Raw genomic sequence first — 22,212 nt, forward strand, 5'->3', positions numbered from 1 at the left:
TTTAAATACCCCGGGTAAAATGCCTGGTTTCGTGACTTATAATGTGAGGAATCTCCTGTAGAATTCAACAGAAAAAAACAACTAATTTGTTGGACTTTATAAACAAAAAAGCTGCAGTTACCTGGTTACATAAGTGCTAACATCTGTGCACTTACTCCGTTTCAGCTTTCTAGCAACCTATTGAAAAGAATTGGGTAAAACTGTCTGAAATGTGTTGCTTTTCATAATTTCATCCACCCATTTCAAGAGGGAGGGAAAGTAATCTGTTGGTAACTTTACTTCAAACTATCACTTCAGCTAAAAGATGCTAAAAATGTTTTTTTTTTCTGGTTAATCAGGTTTACACAGATGATGTGTCTGTAGCTAATAAGACTACATACTAGATATGTTTATTTTTAATATGAATTATGCAAGATATATTTCACATTAGGTTGGCTAAATTGTATGCGCTCACTGCATCTGATATTACCAGCTCTTTTCTAGATTACTTTATTAAAATAGGTTATCTCTGACAACAACACTGTTCTTTCCCTGGCAGTGAAATCTGACAACAAGGACAAGCAGGAGAAGACAGACATATCCAGCAAGACGAACAAGATCGACAACTTGGACAAGAAGGAAGAGCAGCTGAAGAAGGAAAACAACACTGACAAGAATCAGAAGCCAGAGATGATCCTGAAAAATGAAGAAAAGATGGAGAAGTTGAATGACAAGGCTAACGAGAAGCCAGAGAAGGTGGACAAGCCAGAGAAGACCAACAAGGATGAAAAGAAGGAGGAGGAGAAGAAACCAGCTGAGAAGAAGGAAGAGAAGGGAGGGAAAAGCACAGTCAAGTCTCCCACAGGCAACAGCAGTAAAACTGTACCAAGCGCTGAAAGCAAGACAAAGGTGAGTGTCTCTATAACACACACTAACACAGTGCCCTTCAGACACACTCCCTGCATGCAAAGTCAAACAGTTAGGGTGGCAGAGGATCCAGAGGTTATAGAAATGCTCTTATCACTCCAAAGTGACTGCATCAATAAGTGTCCTTAGTTGTACTTTTGATCATGCTGATATTTAATGTGGGTGTTTGCTGGATGTGCTGTAGTGTGTGTGAGTCACACCTCAGTCCACTTTCCATATCATCTGCTATCTGTGGGGTGCTGCTCAGTTCTTTTATTTGATGCTTTTATAATTTGCTGCTCATCAGGTCTCCAAGGTGGGTTTATAGTTGATCTTTTATAACCTTTTTCTTGATTACTTCATGGAAGCTGGCTGTGCTGCCATATCTCTGTTGCTGCTAGGATTTCACTGCTGCTTTTCCCCCCTCTCTTTACCCTTCTTTATTTCTTTTTTTCCCTTTTGTCCTTTTGCTACTCTGGCTTTTTTTCCATTTTCATTCATAACTCAGCTTGATGCGGGCCCAACCAAACAAAACTCAGCCAAATCACGTCCATCCACCCTCTCCACCAATGATGCGGCCAACTCGGCCAAACGTCCCTCCCCCACTGCCGCCAATAAAAAAAGTCCTCTGGCTAAGGCGACCACACCCACCGCTGCAAAACGTCAGCCAGGCTCAGCAAAGGCTGCCAAGGTGAGTCGAAATCCTGTTGTATATGATTATCAGCTATGTAATTCAGAATAAAGACCATAATTTGACAATGATAGGGCAAAACAAAAAAAACTTGATGATTAGAAATAGATCAGTATGTTATGCATGGCTTGCATGGCTTTGTAAATAGAGGAAGGGGGAAATAGATGTCTCAGTAACAAACCATGCAGCTTCTAGTTAAACTTAGCAAAACTTTAACATCAAGAACTTTCACGTACTATTTGCTGAAGCTCATAAAAGGTGTTTATTTTTTCCACACAAATCTCCTGTCTAATAAAAGTTTAAAAGCGTTTCTGGTCCTTCGAGACCCCGGACATCATGGTCCATCCCTCTGTCCCAAATCTCATTTTAAATCTCACAATATTAAAACCGTATCCCGCCTGCTTTTCTTCATGAATTCCAGGTGTATGTCTTAACCTTTTATTAGGTTTTATCCTTTGCTTACGTCATTGCTGCCTGATTGAAATTTTATTGGCCTTTGTGCACACAGCAGTGCCAGCACACATAAAACACAAAAAATCTGAAATATACATCATTGTTCATTCTGTGACACAAAGGAGGGTTAGTACTCTCTGAGGCTCCTGGGCACAGAAGCTTAAAGGCCACTGATACTCAGCACCCCAGTTGGAAATATATGTAAATACAGTGGCAAGCTTTTATCATATTAACTAGGGAAAAATCCACTACAATGCTGCTGTAAAATAAAACTGCTTATTCCATTTGACTTCTGATCTCTAGAATTAACAGTCAGTGTTGGGCAAAAATGTGTTTATGAGTGGCTTGATGGAGAACCTTTTAGCACAAACTTAAACTTCTTATGGAGAAGGGCCAGGACATTTTATCCTTTAAAGGTAAGAGCTTGGTCACTGCTGTGTTTCTGTGTGTTTGAGCGTCTGTCCCTCACTGAATGAATAAACCTAAAATCTAAAAAGCTTCGGCTATATTACTGCTTGGTTTTTGTTTTTTTTCAAAAAATGTCTGCCTGTGCCACTGATTTTAAAGATATTAATAAATGTTTACAAGTCATTAAAGGTCAACCACCCCCACCCACCTTAGCCTAAATATAAAATTGGCGTCAATCAATTGTACAACATTTGTGCTGCAAAAGGTTTTGTTAGTGCTGCCAATGTTTTGAAGAAGATTCATAAAAGTAAATCCCCACATTGTCCTGATGGTAGATCCAGGTTATTTGTTGCAGACCCACAGCTGGTTGCCTCTCCCCTGCTTTGAATTTCAGACTCCAGAAAATGGAGCCGCGGAGAAACGCCCACCTGTACCTAAAGCCACGCCCGCTCCTCATCAGGCTCCCAGTAAGAACGGCACCCCTGTAGCGGCTGCAAATAAAACCGCAGGTATACGCAGATGTCACAGTATCACCTCCAATAAGACAGCCATTGTGTCTCTACGTGCTTGTATATAATTATTTTATAAAAACACTGTTGTCTGAGAGTCACTCTGTGGAACCATTCTCTGTAATTGGAGCAAAGAGTCACACTGGCATCTCTCAGGCAGAAAGCTCCCTGGATTGTTGTCATATGTGGCACTTTATATTCAAGTGCAAGCTTTCATAGACACCACACTAGTATTTTTTCATCTGCACATCACAAACAGTATATCACCTCTCTACGAAAGGAGGCTGTGAATCAGCCAGGGACATGTTTGTGTCAAACTGACATCTTTTTTTCCTTTCTTAGCTAACAAAAATGACAAGACTGAAAACAAAACAGGAGAGACTAAGAAACCCAAAACTACAGGTAAGGAAAGTAAAGTTTTATTCTGTTACAATATTAAGAAACATACTACTAATAATAAAAGCATATGAGAGCAGTACTCTTCTGCTTTGTTAGACAGTAAAGTTAACAAAGGTTATCTTGAGATTGATTGGCATAGCTCCCTGATGTTATATTTACAGTTAAATTGTTATAACTTATTCTGATAGTGATTTTTTCTGTCCTCCACAGCACGTCCTCGCCCAGCATCCACAGCCACTCCGGCTACCCCGTCTGCCTCCACCAACGGTGAAGGTGCCTCCACCCATCGCCGCCGCGTCATCACTAAACCCCCCGTGCCCAAGCAGACCCCTATGGAGAAGAAGCCAGCGGCTCCTCGCCCTCCCCGAACCCCCCGACCCATCAACGCTCCGACGCCAGACCTAAAGAATGTACGCTCCAAGATTGGGTCCATCGACAACATCAAGTACCAGCCAGGACGCGGGAAGGTAGGGGGAATAAAAAAGAGTCTGCACCTGAAAAGTGAATAAATAATTCAGAACAGAGATGTTCCTGCCAGTATTCCTGAAAGGCAGAACAAAAAACCTTGTGGTTTGTCATTCAAATAGCTGCCAGGTGCTACATTATAGTAACGTGTTATTCCAAAGGCTTCACTGTTGATTGTATACATTGTAGTTATATTACAATGCAGTCAGTTTTAGGTATCTCTCTAAGAAAGCCACAAATTACATCAAGTCATTGACTTTGACATGGTGAAGAACTACTCAGTTATTTTATTTGTTACAGGAAAATATAAAAGTTAATCCTTTAATTTCAATATATTAATTCAGTGAGGGACAAAAAGTTCCATGTTAGAAAACAAATGTTTTTAGCCAAATCACCGCTGCCACAGTTATAGTTACCCCTAACAACTTCTATAAAATAAATGTTACCAACTCGTTGTTTTTTGACCAAAATGTCAAGAAACACTCATTTTATTTACTTTATTCACATGACTTCCTGTTTATGTAGGATATAAATATAATGTGACACAGAGGGCCATTTTCCTTAGACACAATGTGTGCTGATCTTTATCAGTGAGGAAGTGGCTCCAAAAATAGCTGCAATATTTGCTCATATCTCCAGTCAAAACAATAATAATAGAAGACGTTTAAGACAACTGGGACTATGACAAATTAGGCTGGAAAAAGCACATCAAGTGAGGTAAATAATAACTTCGAAGCTCACTTTTAGAGAACTACAGTAAATTGTTCAGTAGATTATGCTTCTGCAATAACCATGACAAATGCTCCAGTATATGGAAGAAACGTTATCATATCAGTGCAGAGAGCTAAAACTGAGGCCACACATTAAAAGCAGGGAGAAGACAGAAGAAACTGACTGAATTTGTTATTAGCTGCAACACATGGAAACAGAACCGAGTCCAAGAGTTGCAAAACTTATTGCTGAGAAAATAATAAGGGGTACTGTTTCAGTGCTGGCTTTTGAGTGCCAGTGAGTTCTGGCCTTAAGGTAACACCAATTATAGGGTTCTAATCATCACAGATGGTCAGACCTCTCTTTCGTGGATCTTTGTAATATCCATCCTGCTCTCAGCTGAAATTCAGGAAACCTCTGCTTTTTCATTTCTTCATAATGTGGAATCTTTACAACACAATAAAAACTGCTCAGGTATTTGTAAGGGAAATCAGCTGTACTGTTAATGGCTCCATTACAGTAAAGCACAGAAAAGTTCATATATACATAAAAATTGTTTAGACTTTCATTGAAAACAACAAATCACTAAAATCGCGTAAACCACGAGTTATTGGAAATTTTAAAAGTAATTACCAATACACTTTACAGTTCAGTTATGTAGTGGTATTATTTAAAAATGGTAAGGGCTTTATCTCTTTTGAGGATCAGTAGGAAGGCTTGCTGAAGTGGGTTTCATGGAGCATTAATTATAATTGTCCTCATAATGAGGAGATAAGCAGCCATAAATCTCTCTGATAACATCTTTCCTTTTCCCGGCATCGATCCACAGCCGTCCTTTTATTCCTTCATCTTTCTACTGGCTTCCTCTGTCTGTCAGCTCCATTCAGCATGCACGATTATCAGCATTCATCAGTGTCTAATTCTTTGATTCAACATGTTTCTCTGTCCCTCTGAGTGTACTGCTCTATAGCATACATGGACATACACCTGGGAAAAGATTTAAACATGCACATGTAGTTAAGCCGCCTTTGTTCCATTCCAAACACTTTCCCAGCATGTCATGTCTTGACACATCTCAGTGACCTGACTGGGTTGTCTGTCTCTGTCTCCTCAGTGCTTGTATCTCCCTGTCTTGGGGAGAGAACTGTGCTGTCGCTTTGAATCATGCACATGATCCTCTTAACTGCTTGCCTTGCCTTGTGATATTCTGTCAGTGCAGCTTATCATTGTTTGTCCATCTTTTCCTGTCACAGAACCTTGTTTTCTTTTGGTCACAGTTCAGTTCAGAATTGTATAGTCACTCATCATGGTCATGAATGCCATAGTAATTTTGAGCTTTTAATAAGGGATCAGAACCATTCTTTTCTCAGAATGGAAAGTTGCGGAGAAACAGAATGTTGTCCATAGCCATCCAAAAGGTTATGGTATTATTCTGGTATTCTGAATATTTGATCACTCTTCATGTCAGAAATGGTGGATCTAATTTGAATTGGTTTGTTTCCTGGACCAAATATAGTCGATAAACTTAGGTTTGAGTTGGGGACTGTCCTAATGGATCACCCCATTGTGTCCAAAACTTCCACCATTTGGCCATTGATTTGAAGTAACGTTGAAGAATGTGGAGACAGTCTTCCATTATTACTCCATCCAGTGTCAGTGTCAGCCTAAAACACACCCCTCAGCATGATGCTAATAATCTGATATTTACACTGTATAAAAAGATACATAACCTTATTTTTCCTACTGTCTGATATTGAGAACAAACATTTTTATACATATTTGTTTTATTCACAAGTGTACATACGCTTAAATTACTATTTCTTTGAACAATTAGAGACAGTCTGGATGATCATGTAAATTAAAACCTGCATGCACAGTTGTGGTTTAATCATACCTCACTGGAAATAGAACAATTCAAATGCACAATTAAAAGTCTTAAATTAAGATTCACAACCATGATGGATGGGTGTAAACCTCTGACTGAAACTGTACACAGCACTGCTATATGAATAACTACTGTGTTTTTTGAGGGGTAATGACTTCCATATATGCAGACATGCATATTTAGATAATTGACATAGATTCAAAAAGGTTTTCTCCCAAGGGGTGCACCGATTGCAGTTATCTGGCCAATCACCGATTACCGAACTTTAAAAAGCCTGACCGGCTGATTCAAATTTTAATACAAAATACAGTGTTGCAATTGCTGTGTTTCCATAAATAGGAAATGCAATTAAAATCTCACATGAATAAGTTTGTTTACGCCATAACATCATCCTCCTACTAATTCCTGTTGTTTTCTTTGTCTTTTTTCTCAGTAATAACATCCGGTTGTTGGTCAAGTAAAAAACAAAAGTGTTTCCATTGCAGTTTTACGGAATACACCAATTTCGATACGGCCAAAAAAACCACTTCATCCTAGCGCAAAAACGTTTTTATCAAAAAATGGGACTTTTTTCGAAATTGTCTTGTTTCCATTAAGCACATTTATTTTCATAACTACAATTTGCGCAATTTGATTGTCAATGGAAACACAACTACTGTCAGATGATATAAGGTCACCTTTAAAGATACAATCTTATTTTATTCAAAAAGATTGAACAATACCCCTTAAACAATACAAACCTGTTCAACTGCACATGAGGCAGTGCTCTCAAATATAAATGAAACATTTTGAGCATTGAAGTTGCTTTAGTCTTTCATTTTTCACATTTAAAAGAAGATCAAAACTCATAGGTTAGACAAGTAGATAAGATTGGTGAATACGATCGGTTTTACATTTAAGTATTGGCCGATCACCAATCTCCCAAAATTAAGGAAATCGGGCCCGATCAATTGGTGCACCCCTACTTACTAGAGGGTGACACGGGAGTGGACATGGGGGTATTTTTTCTCTTTTGCGTTCTCACGCAATAGTCTTTGCGTTATCTCGCAATACTTTGTGGGATAGTTTCCAAACCAGATAACTGCATAAATGAAACAAACACTACACCCGTTTTGAGATTTATTGAGTTTTATTTTGAAATCGGTCTTAAATAAAATGATCTTCAATCAGACTAAAAGACAGTTTTTATCCACAGGCTGTGAAACTACTGAACTCTGGACCATAATGCTGCACGAAACCACATCTGTGACACTTTGTTTGCTTATTGCTGCTGCATGATGTGTACTTTTTTTTGTACACCATTAGTGTTTTTCTTTTTATCGTGATTTGAACGGTTCTTCTTATCCTAAGCATTTCATCACATTGTTTACTGCGTGTTAACCTGCATATGACAAATAAACCATATCAATGACATATCAGTGCTGTTTGTTTTATGAGCAGTTTGTCATCTGTGCTGCTGTTCCAAAATGCCGAACGCAAAAGTATTGCGTGGGGACGCAAAAGAAATACATTTCCCCATGTCCCCTCTTAAATCTTTAGTGCACATGCAGCAATTTTGTTGGTCAGATGAGACTTGACACATGTTGGTACTTTTGGTTTGATGAATAAAGAGATGCAGGGCTGATTTAATCCAGAATCTGTCTTACAAGTGTCCCTTAATCACTGGTGAACTTGATTACGACTAAACACGTTTTACAAGCAGCAGACTGCGTGTTAACACCGCTACATTCAACTCTCCTGAAGTTTGGTAAAATTTGCGACTTTCCTGTCAGCTCTATGTCAGCTCTATGAGATAAGACCTTACTTCTGACTTTACGTTGCAAATCCAATTTTACCACGTCCAGTTCTCCACCTGCGTTTGTTCCCTCCATTCTGAACGCAAGTGGAAAACATCGAGCAGAAGCACTGTTGGCTTGTGGGTCGTGTAGTTCGTTTGACTCGCATTATAGTATAGGCTTCTTGGAAAAAAACTACACAATGGTGGCGTCGATCCAAGTTTTTTTTCTTAAAGTTTATAACAAAGTCTCAGTTTTACATTTCCAAAGACAATTGATCCTAGTTTATTTTCCCTCCTATTGGTTAGCTCCCGCTCCCGTCTGCTCCCATTCATTTTTTATCCTGTAACGTCCCAATCACGTGATCTTTACTGATGTCTCCTGTCCCGCGGGATTCCCGTGGGAATCCCGTGACCCGTGGGATTTCTGAAAAAATTTCAGCCTCTACTACTTACCTCACAAGATGCGGTAACATCTGTTTGAGTTATCTCTATAGACTAATGTCAGTAAGATATTAGCCAAGTGCCTAATGTATAATTTTGCTATTTTATATGTAGGATTTAGGTGGAGAAAAATATGTTTTTATCATGCAAAATTGGGGATTTTAGGCTTGTAGTTTGAATATAATTGCCCTGAGTGAACCTGCTTAATTCAAGTTTCCATTTTTTCTAAAAGCACAGAAGCAAATTATTTCTTTCTGTTCACCTTAAAAGGTGCAGAGCTTTCTGTCAGATCTATCCATGTGTCATTAACCTTCTTTTGCCTGGTCATGCTGTGGAGCATGCCATGATAGCTTGGGACTAAAGTTGTGAAGAGGTTTAAAGCAGAATAGGGTTATATAAATAATTATCCCAAGGTTTGAACATATCACAGATTGTCCAAAAATGGAAAGAGTGTGGCACAACTGCAAACTGCTGAAGACATGGCCCTCCCACTCAAACTGACAGGCCATGCAAGACGCTTCAGAGATCCACACCTCATGCGGAAGAGTCTGTGGACAGGACAACTATTAGTTGTACACTCCACACATTTGGCCTTTATGAAGCAGTGGTCTTTCAGGTCTTTTATTGTCTTAATACGGATGATTTTGGCATACAGCTCATGAAAACCCAAAATTCCTATCTCACAAAATTAGCATATCATTAAAAGGGTCTCTAAACGAGCTATGAACCTAATCATCTGAATCAACGAGTTAACTCTAAACACCTGCAAAAGATTTCTGAGGCCTTTAAAACTCCCAGCCTGGTTCATCACTCAAAACCCCAATCATGGGTAAGACTGCCGACCTGACTGCTGTCCAGAAGGCCACTATTGACACCCTCAAGCAAGAGGGTAAGACAGAGAAAGAAATTTCTGAACGAATAGGCTGTTCCCAGAGTGCTGCATCAAGGCACCTCAGTGGGAAGTCTGTGGGAAGGAAAAAGTGTGGCAGAAAACGCTGCACAACGAGAAGAGGTGACCGGACCCTGAGGAAGATTGTGGAGAAGGGCCGATTCCAGACCTTGGGGGACCTGCGGAAGCAGTGGACTGAGTCTGGAGTAGAAACATCCAGAGCCACCGTGCACAGGCGTGTGCAGGAAATGGGCTACAGGTGCCGCATTCCCCAGGTCAAGCCACTTTTGAACCAGAAACAGCGGCAGAAGCGCCTGACCTGGGCTACAGAGAAGCAGCACTGGACTGTTGCTCAGTGGTCCAAAGTACTACAAAGTATTTTTCGGATGAAAGCAAATTCTGCATGTCATTCGGAAATCAAGGTGCCAGAGTCTGGAGGAAGACTGGGGAGAAGGAAATGCCAAAATGCCAGAAGTCCAGTGTCAAGTACCCACAGTCAGTGATGGTCTGGGTTGCCGTGTCAGCTGCTGGTGTTGGTCCACTGTGTTTTATCAAGGGCAGGGTCAATGCAGCTAGCTATCAGGAGATTTTGGAGCACTTCATGCTTCCATCTGCTGAAAAGCTTTATGGAGATGAAGATTTCATTTTTCAGCACGACCTGGCACCTGCTCACAGTGCCAAAACCACTGGTAAATGGTTTACTGACCATGGTATCACTGTGCTCAATCGGCCTGCCAACTCTCCTGACCTGAACCCCATAGAGAATCTGTGGGATATTGTGAAGAGAACGTTGAGAGACTCAAGACCCAACACTCTGGATGAGCTAAAGGCCGCTATCGAAGCATCCTGGGCCTCCATAAGACCTCAGCAGTGCCACAGGCTGATTGCCTCCATGCCACACCGCATTGAAGCAGTCATTTCTGCAAAAGGATTCCCGACCAAGTATTGAGTGCATAACTGTACATGATTATTTGAAGGTTGACGTTTTTTGTATTAAAAACACTTTTATTTTATTGGTCGGATGAAATATGCTAATTTTGTGAGATAGGAATTTTGGGTTTTCATGAGCTGTATGCCAAAATCATCCGTATTAAGACAATAAAAGACCTGAAATATTTCAGTTAGTGTGCAATGAATCTAAAATATATGAATCTTAAATTTTCATCATGACATTATGGAAAATAATTAACTTTATCACAATATGCTAATATTTTGAGAAGGACCTGTATATGCTTGCCACACATTTTGTAGAATCTTAAAGAAACAAACAGTTTGTGATTGAAAAAAACATGAAAGTCCAAGGCATATGAATACTTAGCAAAACACTGTAATTATTTGTCGCTCACATGATTCAATTCAATTCAGTTTTATTTATGTAGCGCCAATTCACAACACATGTCGTCTCAAGGCACTTCACAACAGTCAGGTACATACATTCCAATTAATCCTAACCATTGAACAGTTCAATCAGATTCAGTTATTCATTCAAATTGGATAAAGAGTTTTTCTGTCTAAGGAAACCCAGCAGATTGCATCGAGTCAGAGATTTGCAGCAGTCACTACTCCTGGATGAGCATGTAGAGACAGTGGACAGTTACTGGCGTTGACTTTGCAGCAATCCCTCATACTGAGCATGCATGTAGCGACAGTGGAGAGGAAAAACTCCCTTTTAACAGGAAGAAACCTCCAGCAGAACCAGGCTCAGTGTGAGCGGCCATCTGCCACGACCGACTGGGGGTTTGAGAGAACAGAGCAGAGACACAAAGAGAACAAAGAAGAACTGATCCAGGAGTATTTTCTATAGGAAGGAAAATAAAATGTTAATGGATGTAGCTCCTTTAGTCATTTCACCTAAAAAGAAAGAACAGATAAACTCTGAGCCAGTTTTCAAGGTTAGAGTCTGAAAGAGAGCACATGGAGTTAGTTACAGTTAAGCTCAGTCAATCGCCATGTCTAGAAGAGAGAAAGGGTTAAACACTAAAAGACAGGGCCATGTGGATCATCGGTAGAGGGTGAGCTTTAAGGTGTTGCCAGCAGAAGCTTGGACGATGCCCTTCTCCAGAAAGGTGTCACAGGTAGACACAAAGCCAGGCCAGGTGTGGCTTCTAGGAAGAGAAAAGAGAGAACAAAGTTAAAAGCTGAAATAACAGCAAATAATGCAAAATTGGAGAGTAGTGTGAGAATGTAGCGAAGAGGGTGAAAGTGGTTATTATGTCCTTCAGCAGCCTAAGCCTATAGCAGCATAATTACAGCGATAGCTCAGGATAACCTAAGCCACTCTAACTATAAGCTTTATCAAAAAGGAAAGTTTTAAGCCTAGTCTTAAAAGTAGACAGTTTGTCCATCTAGAGCCCACTGATGGTCATTGTTATACTAAAAACCACAATGATTGGGATACCTGTCTCTGTCAGACTGATTATAATCATTGGAAAAGAGAAGGGGTCATACAGGTAGCAGAAATGGAGGGTGTGTTTGCACCTCAACCATAACTGAGCCGGTTTAGGCTAAACCTGACTCCCCCTTACTCCATCCAACAGGGAGGGAAGAAGACGGAGGTAAAAATAAAGAAGAAAGCTCAGGATAACCTAAGCCACTCTAACTATAAGCTTTATCAAAAAGGAAAGTTTTAAGCCTAGCCTTAAAAGTAGACAGGGTGTCTGCCTCACGGACTAAAGCTGGGAGCTGGTTCCACAGGAGTGGAGCTTGATAACTAAAGGATCTGCCTCCCATTCTACTTCTAGAGACTCTAGGAACCACCAGTAAACCTGCAGTGTGAGAACAAAGTGCTCTGTTTGGAACATATGGAACAATCAGATCTCTGATGTATGATGGAGCTAAATCATTAAGGGCTTTATATGTGAGGAGGAGAATTTTAAATTCTATCTTGGATTTAACAGGGAGCCAATGAAGGGAAGCTAAAATAGGAGAAATATGATCTCTCTTTTTAATTTTCATCAGAACTCTTGCTGCAGCATTTTGAATCAGCTGAAGGCTTTTAACTGCATTTTGTGGACATCCTAATAGTAAAGAATTACAATAGTCCAGCCTTGAAGTAACAAATGCGTGGACTAGTTTTTCAGCGTCACTCCTGGACAGGATATTTCTAATTTTGCCAATGTTCCGGAGGTGAAAGAAGGAAATCCTAGAAACCTGTTTTAATATGGGATTTAAATGACATGTCCTGGTCAAAAATAACACCAAGGTTTTTTACTTTATATCGGAGATCAATTTAATGCCATCCAGGTTAAGTGATTGACTAAGCAGTTTCTTTTTTAAAGACTCCGGTCCAAAGACGACAACTTCTGTCTTGTCTGAATTTAGAAGCTGAAAATTTGAAGCCATCCAAGTTATTATGTCTTCAAGAGATGATTCAGTCTCAATTTATAGGGAACTAATCTACTGTTATTTGTTGTGATCACTTGTAAGGTGCCCCATCTGCCTCAATGTTTTACCATATAAATGGCTACCCTGATCCATTTTTACATAGACTACATAAAATGTTTTATTAAATATTTCCTTCATCCAGACATTTTGTCTGTGGATTAGATTCACTAGATTTATGTTGTGTTTATCCCCACCCACTCTTTCATGTAAATCAGTTGTAACGACCCACACGTGTTTTATCCAGCCATTCTCCTTTTGATCCACCTCATCATCCCCTCTTCAAAACACCGATTCCTGCTTTTCCACGTCGTTGTTCTTTGACGTGTGGTTGGTTGGAGAATTTTATTGACTAGGGCCTGGTTGTCTCCCCAGGTCTCCTCCACCCCGAACAACAAGACATCTGACCCCTCCACCCCTGCTGCCAAGGCTAGAGTGAGTCTCTGCCACCTCACACACCACTACATGCTCCCACCTATCTGTATTCTCCCACATACGACATCCATGCTATCTACATCCACTCAGCACACACCATGACTTGCTGTCCATGTCAACATTGAAAATGACATGCCTGTAAGAACACAAAGCATTTTTCTGTATGTGCAATTTCAACTTGTTGATGGTTTTGACTGATATTCTCTAGCAATGGATGAAAAACTCAGAACTTGGTAGTAATAGCAGTAGTTTCTGTAATAGTAAAATATTCTACTGTCTTTTGTTTGGATCAGCCTGTGTTTAGCTTTTACTTCCTTTAAAAAGTGAAATACAGAGAGAAGGCATACAGATGACCCCAAAATTAGTCATAGCCCTGGCAGACCTTTAATTTTTACCAAATTGATTCTTCTGGATGAAAGTAATATTTTTGGTTTGATGCCAGAGTCCTTACTGGAATCTGATATAGAATTTGTACAGGCAGCTAAGAATTAGGGTGATGGCAAGGAGGTCTTCCAACCTCAAAGACTTGGAGCTTATCACCAAAGATAAATCGTCAGAGTACGAGTGGAAACATGCAAAAAGCTGGTCAGGAATTATATGAAGGTTTTGATTCAATAAAGCTTTTTCCATAGATTTTTGAGAAAGGTATAAATAATTTTCAATATGCTGTTTTTTATTAAAATGTAAATAAAAAACGGCTCTTCTTTATTAATACGTCTTGTACATTGTTTTTAGTATCTTTAGAAAGATGCCTGTCTCATTTCCTATCAGAAACAAACATCTTGGTTCAATGAAATATTTTAATCTAAATCTGCCAGGGGTATGAAGAATTTTGAACCAAAACATCAAAATTAACAATTTCAACCTTGCTTCTAAAAGGCTGTGAATTTACTGTATCCAGATAAACTGAATGATGCCAGCAGGGTTTTTCCTTCCGTATCCAATGTGATTTTGTTTTTAATATTATTAGAAACAGGTAAAAGTATATATAGCATATTCAACTTGACAGCAATTTTTGTCATGTCCTTATTGCTGCTGTATTGACCTAACATTAAACTGTGCATATATGCCTTCAAGAAATGATTTTGTTTTCACCTTTACATACCATAATGTTGACCTCAGTGCACCAAAAACAAAGCGGTGCATCTTCAGCCAATTCCATTATTAACACCTCCACATCCAATAGCACTGTCTAAAAGACATACCAAGTGACCCATATTGTTTGATGTTACATCTTGTGTGAAATGGATTAGTTTAAAATGTTGTGTCTGTTCTTCTGTTGTCTTAGACGTGGTACACAGTGGCCCCTTATTTTAAAATAGCCATGGATAAACGGTCTTTATTTGTTTTCCTCCATTTTCTGTGCTCTTGTGTACATCAAACCCAAAAACAAGACAAAGCAAAAATAAGTTTCAAAGTTGTGCTTTTGATTAGCAGGCTCCAGTACATCTGCCATCATGTCAAACTGAAAATTTGAGACACTGTGTTTTGCTTCCCTTATGTCACTGTTTCTTCTGAACCATTTTTTTTTCATCTGCCAGTTACTGTGACAATGAAGAGAGCCATCAGACTCTGAAGGCATAAAGATGCTCAAGAAGAAAACAGTACAAAGTCTAGGCTGTTTTTTTGTGGATTAATCCTTTCAAAAGTATTTAAATCCATTGAACTTTTACATTTTGTCAATTTACAACCACAAGCTTTAATCTATTTGACTAAGATTTTACATGATAGACCAACACAGGTCTCAAAAATAAAGTAAAAGATAAAAGGATACATGGTTTTAACATATTTCATAAATGACAATCTGAAAAGCTTGGTTTTCAGCTATATGTATGTATGTATTCAGCTGCCCGAAGACAATACTTTCTAAAATCATATTTTGCAGTAATTACAGCTTCGATTCTTTTGCGGTGCATCTCTAAAAGCCTCACACATCTAGAGACCGAAATGTCTGTTCATTCTTCTTTGTAGAATATTTCAGGCACAGTTCAGGTCAGATTTGATAGTGATCATGTGTAAACATCAGTTCTCAAGTTTAATCACAAAATCTAAGTTGGATTTAGGTGTAGACTTTGGACCATTCTAACACATGAATATGTATTGATCTAAACCAGTGGTTCCCAGCCCTTTTCCTCAAGGCCTCCTATCCAGCATGTTTTAGGTTTCAATTGATGGCTGATTAACCGACTATTGCTGAACTGCAACCATCTGAGCCAGGCGTGTTAAAGCAGAAAAATATCTAAAATATGCAGGACAGGGGGCCCTGAGGACCAAGGTTGGGTACCACTGATCTAAACCATTACATTGTGGCTCTGAGTGCATTTTCAGAGCTGCTGTAGCTGTGGGGAGGTGTCTCTAACTGGTTTTCTTCCAGGATTTTACCTCTAGCTATTTTCTCATCTACTCTGACAAGCTTGCCTGTCTCGCTGATGAAAAGCATTCCCATGGCATGATGCTGCCTCCACCATCTGCTGTGTTCCTTAGTCTCCACTAATGTTCTCTAAGAAACCTATGTGGCCATCACAGAAGATCTGGCTTCATACTAAGATTAAATTACACACAGGTGGACTTCTCTTTACTAAGCTGTTGACTTCAGAAGGTAGTTGATGGCACTGGATTGTCTTTAGATGTATCGTAAGAAGGGAGGCTGAATACAAAGTGCACCATACATTTCCCTTTTTAATTGTTGAAACACTTGAAAACCATGTATCATTCTCCTTCCACTTCACAGTTATGAATTATTTTATGTTGGTCTATCATAGAAACTCCCGAAACTACATTGCAATTTGTGATTGTTAAGTTACAAGATGTGAAAAGGTTCAACAGGTATGAAAACACGTGCAAAGTACTTTCCTAACAATGCCTCAGATTTTTGTTTTAAATGAATCAATTATTCACAAAACATTACAACATTAAAGTTGTGACTCATTTTAACACATGAAATATGCTTTCCAGTTGTTTTCCTTCAATGGAAGAAATGCTCCAGAATATTATCAGCAATTTAACTTGGTTTCTAATATTGAATGCGACTAACCTCACAGGAACTTGAGCAGTCTGCTTAAAATCAATTAAGAGGGTTATTATACGCTATAAAACTGAAAAAAAAAACACAAGAAGATAAATATGAGTTCATACCCAGCTGCTCTTGTATGTGTTTGAGTGTGTGCACGTGCATGTGCGTGTATGCTCACGTGATAGGTGTATGTGTGCTCACTGTGCTTAGTGAGTCATCCGTTGCCTGTGCAACCTGCGTCATCATGCCATTTTTTATCCAGGCGTAGGAGACTAAGACACTAAGAAAACTAAGACAGAGATTGGAGGAAGCCGTCTTACGTCTGCTGCTGGGCTTTCACAAGCATAGAGGCAAACTGATACAGCAAAAACAAATGAAACATTTACCCATATATAGAAAATGTAGTAGAGATGCATGTGATTCATTTGTGTGTTTACAGTGAGTTTGCTTGGTTTAAAGAAAATAACCCATATATGTAGTCTTTAGCAAAGACTATTAACAATAAATTGTCTCCTTTAGGTTAAAGTGCATACAGATGTTCTATCAACACCTTATTAAGACTGTATAAAGTTGTACTTTTATCTAGTTGCAGTAACTAAATGTTTTCACAAATTGATTTTGTAGTGACCTCAGTGCTTAACAATAAATGGGTTTCTTCTTTATCATAATATACTTTAAATACTTTAAATGGTGAAGTGCTTCGGATTGCCATACTGACAACAAGCAAATTGGGGTGAAATCTACTCCTTAAATACTCTGTCCAGATTCAGAGCAATAAAAAATCAGTAGTTAGAAAGTAAATTTAAATAAGATGTGTTGGTTTTACTCTATATAACATTTTTAAACTGCAATATATGTAAAAAAATATATATAATTTTAGCCAAAACATTGTCACTTTGAGTAAGCAGCATTTAATTTATCTCTCATTATCCTTGGTTGAATCCAAACGTAGAAGTATTTCTTCTCACCTCATTTGATACAGCTTTTCTCATTACAGCAGTTTGGAGCTAAATTTAGATTTAACCACCATATGCATGGGCAACTATGAGATTTTCATGTGGTAACCATGAGTAAAATATGTACCTTAGTTTCACTGTGTTTACATAGAAATGTACAAGTAAAATGTAAAACATGATCTAATTGCTTTTACCTAAAACAGAAAACCAAAAGGTTTTCCTGCGGTAACGCATTGAATATTTCTCGTACTCGTCATCTTCCGCTTCATTCAGGACGGGGTCGCGGTAGCCGCAGACTTAGTAGAAACGCCCAGACTTCCCTCTCCCCAGACACCTCCTCCAGCTCCTCCATGGGGAGCCCAAGGCGTTCACAGGCCAGCCAACATGTCCTGGGCCATCCACTGGGCCTCCTCCCTGTGTGACGTGCCTGAAACATCTCCCGAAGGAGGAAACCAGGGGACATCCGATACAGATGCCCAACCCACCTCAACTGACTCCGCTCGATGTGGAGGAGCACCAACTCTATCCCATGATCCTCCCAGATGGCCGGGCTTCTTACCATATCTCCACCCTGTGGAGAAAGCTCATTTCAGCCACTTCTTTCCAGGATCTCATTCTTTCTGTCGTGACCCAAAGTTCATGCCCATAGGTGAGGGTAGGAACATAGGCGACTAATAAATTGAGAGCTTAGGTTTTCGACTCAGCTCTTTGTTCATCACAACAGACCGGCACAGTGTCTCCATTACTGCGGAAAGCCTCACCAATCCACCTGTCAATCTCTCGCTCTATTCTCCCCCATTCGTGAACAAGACCCTGAGATACTTGAACTCCTCCACTTGATGCAGGAACTCCCCTCCAACCTGAAGAGGGCAAACCACCCTTTTCCAGTCAAAAACCGTGGCCTCGGACTTGGAGGAGCTGATCCTCATCCCCGCCTCTTCACACTCTGCTGTGAACCACCCAGTGCATAATGTAGGTCTTGGCCAGAGGGGGCCAGCAAGACCACGTCATCTGCAAAAAGAAGAGATGAAATCCACTGGTCCCCAAACCAGACCCCTCCGGCTCCATGAAAGTTATGAACAGGACAAGGGAAGCCCTGCTGGAGTCCAACATGCACCGGGAACAGGTCCGACTTAATGTCGGCTATGCGAACCAAACTCCTGCTCTGCTTGTACAGAAACCGGATGGCCCCTAATATAGGGCCCCCGACTCCGTACTCCTGGAATGCTCCCCACAGGTCACCGTGAGGGACACGGTCGAATGCCTTCTTCAGGTCCACACAACACATGTGGGCTGGTTGGGCAAACTCCCATGAACCCTTAAGCACTCTGTAAAGGGTGTAGAGCTGTTCCAGTCTTCCACGTCAGGAACGAAAACCACACTGCTCCTCCTGAAGCCAAGGTTCGACTATCGGCCAGACTCTCCTCTCCAATACTCTGGCATAGGCCTTACCAGGGAGGCTGAGGAGTGTGATCCCCCTGTAGTTTGAACACACTTCTTGTGCAAGGGGACCACCACCCCGGTCTGCCAGTCCAGAGGCACTGTGCCCAACCGCCACAATGTTGAAGAGGCATGTCAGCCACGCCAGCCCCACAACATCCAGAGACTTGAGGTAATGAGGACAGATCTCATCCACCCCCAAAGCCTTGCCACTGTGGAGCTTTTTAACCACCTCGGTGACTTCAGCCTGGGTGATGAAAGAGTCCAACTCCGAGTCCCCAGTCTCTGCTTTCACCAGGAAAGCCATGACGGGAGAATTGAGGAGATCCTCGAAGTACTCCTTCCACTGCCTGATAATGTTCCCAGTCGAGGTCAGCAGTTCCCCACCCCCACTGTAACCAGTGTTGGCGAAGCACTTCTCTCCTCTCCTGGGGCACCAGACGGTGTGCCAGAATCGCTTGGAGGCCAACCTCTGCCACAGCCCGGGCCATGGCACGCTTGGCCTCAGGAATCCCACAAGCCAACCACAGTTGGTAGGACTTCTTCAGCTTGACAGCATCCATTACTGCCAGTGGCCACCACACGGTTTGGGGATTGCCGCCATGACAAGCACTGCGGGTCCCACGAGAAGTAACCCAGCCACCAGGGCTTGCTGACGAGTCCCGACCCCAGGCCTGGCTCCAGGGTAGGACCCTGGCTCTGCTGTAACGGGCGACGTTATATGGTCCTTACGAAGGCGTCTGAACCGCTCTTTGTCTGACCCATCACCCAGAGCCTGTTTGCCATGGTAGACCCTACCAGGAGCATTTAAGCCCTGGACAACATAGCCTCTAGGATCATTCCAGCCCTCAAACCCCTCCACCACATTAAAGTGGCGGTTCATTGAATATTACCTGTAAAATAATGCTATTTATAACATATATTTATTTTTATCTTGACATGGATTAATACAGGTTAAAGAAAAACACCTGCTAAATTTCATAGTAGTTTTCCATTGCTAATTTTGCACAGTAAAAACTGTATATTTTTGCTGTTTTGTAGAGCAACACATGTCTAAGTAGGTAATTTTATCTCATTTATTAAGTGGACTACTTGCCCGTGTACCCAGTTTGCATTCAGCTGCTTAACAGACATGCCTAACACTGTCTGTGTTTTTGTAGCTGAATTTGTCTTTCTTGTAACTAGAGCAAATATTTTCCTGCAAACTAAACAGCAGTGTGCAGCAGCAGATGCTGCGATGGTATGGCACTTTTTATGGCATCTCATAAAAAGGACTTAAAAGAATAGTCATGCATTTTATCCTATCCCAGTTTTTCTTACTCATATTGTTCCCTACTTAATTTGGAAAGTTTTTGTTTTTCTCCTTTTCTACCAAGTTTGTTAACTTTGATGCACCGTTTACTCTATGTGCAATAGGATAAAGGGTGTAAAATTCCCAATTTTTAAATGTGTCAGGACTGTCCCCAAATGGCCAAATAACCTTGCATCAATCAGGTAGAAGTGTTGGATAATTTTGTGATATATAATGTCATAGGGTTGTGACAGAGCATTATTTACTTAAAGTACCGTATCTCAATTCCCATTAAAATGACAGGCACATATGCAACAGTGCATTTGACCTATTAAGACCACACAGCACCAGAATGTATTTCATGCTACTATTATAGTTACATTAAGAATTCACTTGCTGCATTATTAAGCTGCTTGATGTCTCTGCCTTGCTTCCATCACGAAGGCAAATCCCAAACCCAGCCCTGTGTAGGAATTGCATTAGACCAATTTTCAAGCATTTTCACTAAATATTTTTTTACATAGTATGTCAGGAATTAGCAACCATTTTAAATCATTATTTATTTGACATTGGCAACCTTATATGAAAATAAGCATAAACATAACACATTAGTGCACATTAGAAGCAGTCTGTTTTGTTTGAAGCGGTCTGCAGTTTTCTAGTCAAAGAAAATCTATGTAGCTCAAATACAAACATCACTGTAACAAAATGGTGTCTCCTTCTCCTGTATGCTGACTTGATATGCTGCAGGTTAGTGTTATTCATACTAACAGGGGCAGTTTGACCATGTAATACAGAGATCAGACATGTAACAAGAAATATATGAAACTACGTAAAGGGAATTCTAGAGGGGAATAAGTATTAAAGTTCAGGTTATCTTTAGATAACTAAAGCATTTAACTTTATCAAATTGTCTCTCTCTGAAAAGTAACTTCAAGGTTTTTGTGCATAATTTAGATTTTCTAATTATCAGTCTTACCTTACAGAAAGTTGCTCCATCAGCACTGGCCACCTTGAACTCCTTTTGTGTCCGATATTTGGTTTGAACCTCAGGAGCTGTCGTTTCCACACTCCTTTCTGATGCCGCCAAGTGGGGAATATGATGACACAGAGCAACTGAGCTGGGAAGGTCACGTTGCTGGCTTCAGAATTATTGATGGTACCCTCAGTTGGACTTCTGAACTGAATTGTAACCTATTAAACTGTCTTGCTTGAAGATTTCATTATCATGCTGAATAAGACAATGCAAGCAAATTTTAAACAAGTGGATCAGATTTGTCTGTAGACTCCATTGGGCATAGCTTCTTGGTTCTTTGTGTGTTGGCGTGAATCTCTGTACTCTATTCTCTTTTAGCTTCTGATTTTGCCCTCAGCATTAAATGTTCAGAGACAAAACAGCTTTCAATAACAAGCCTATATAAACATATCACCATCTGGAGCCAGTGTACTCTAGGTTAACTACACATGCATTCCTTCTTAAAGGAAACACAACAAATGGTTCACGCTCAAAGTTTGAACCTTGCAGGAAAAGATCATTAAATGAGTCCATCTAAAGCAGGGGTCTCAAACTCATGGCCCAATACAATATTTTGTGGCCCCACCCTGATATGAATGTTTATCGTTCTTGCGGCCCGCAAGATTTTATGAATAGCACTTTACCACTTTGTGTGTGAAAGGGCTATCATTTACAGTAGGGTATATGGCTCCCGGGGGTGGGGCATCGCCTGGGCTTGGAGCAAGGAAAGAATCATTTCACAATTCTGATGTTCCGATAATGATGACCTCCAATGTAGCAACTCAGCCAGCTCTACCCGCCTCGTTATATAGTCAACGAAACATCGGTATTGACTAGAACGTGCAAGGTTGCTAACTTAGCAGCGCCCGCTACATCTATGGAGTTATTACAGAAAATAAAAGCCAGTGTCCCACTGCCCCAGATTCATGCACTCCACGCTTGCTCTGCAATGATGTGACGTTCACAAGTTATTCAAAAAATGTTTTACGTGAATGGAATGTACAAAATTATTTGTGTAAAAAGATTTACTCATCAAAATATGTTACTCCATAGTAATTACCTCACACAATAAACATTACAAAGATATTTTTATTTAATGTAATTTGTTTCACTTGTTTCTAATACTACGTTTACAACAACATGGCTGATAATGAACAGACTGGTAGCA

At 40.2% G+C, this 22,212-nt stretch overlaps 1 protein-coding gene across 1 annotated transcript in view; it reads left to right on the forward strand.

Moving 5' to 3' along the window:
* Nucleotides 1-22,212, forward strand: part of map4l (microtubule associated protein 4 like) — a 138,115-nt gene that overhangs the window by 102,173 nt on the left and 13,730 nt on the right. Inside the window, exons 7-12 of the mRNA XM_047367602.1 lie at nt 539-888; nt 1,394-1,576; nt 2,832-2,946; nt 3,289-3,348; nt 3,556-3,812; nt 13,270-13,329. Of these exons, the coding sequence (XP_047223558.1) occupies nt 539-888; nt 1,394-1,576; nt 2,832-2,946; nt 3,289-3,348; nt 3,556-3,812; nt 13,270-13,329 (1,025 nt within the window). The remainder of the gene's footprint in view (nt 1-538; nt 889-1,393; nt 1,577-2,831; nt 2,947-3,288; nt 3,349-3,555; nt 3,813-13,269; nt 13,330-22,212) is intronic.

This window comes from Girardinichthys multiradiatus, chromosome 6 (genome assembly GCF_021462225.1).
Source record: "Girardinichthys multiradiatus isolate DD_20200921_A chromosome 6, DD_fGirMul_XY1, whole genome shotgun sequence".
Taxonomy (NCBI): domain Eukaryota; kingdom Metazoa; phylum Chordata; class Actinopteri; order Cyprinodontiformes; family Goodeidae; genus Girardinichthys; species Girardinichthys multiradiatus.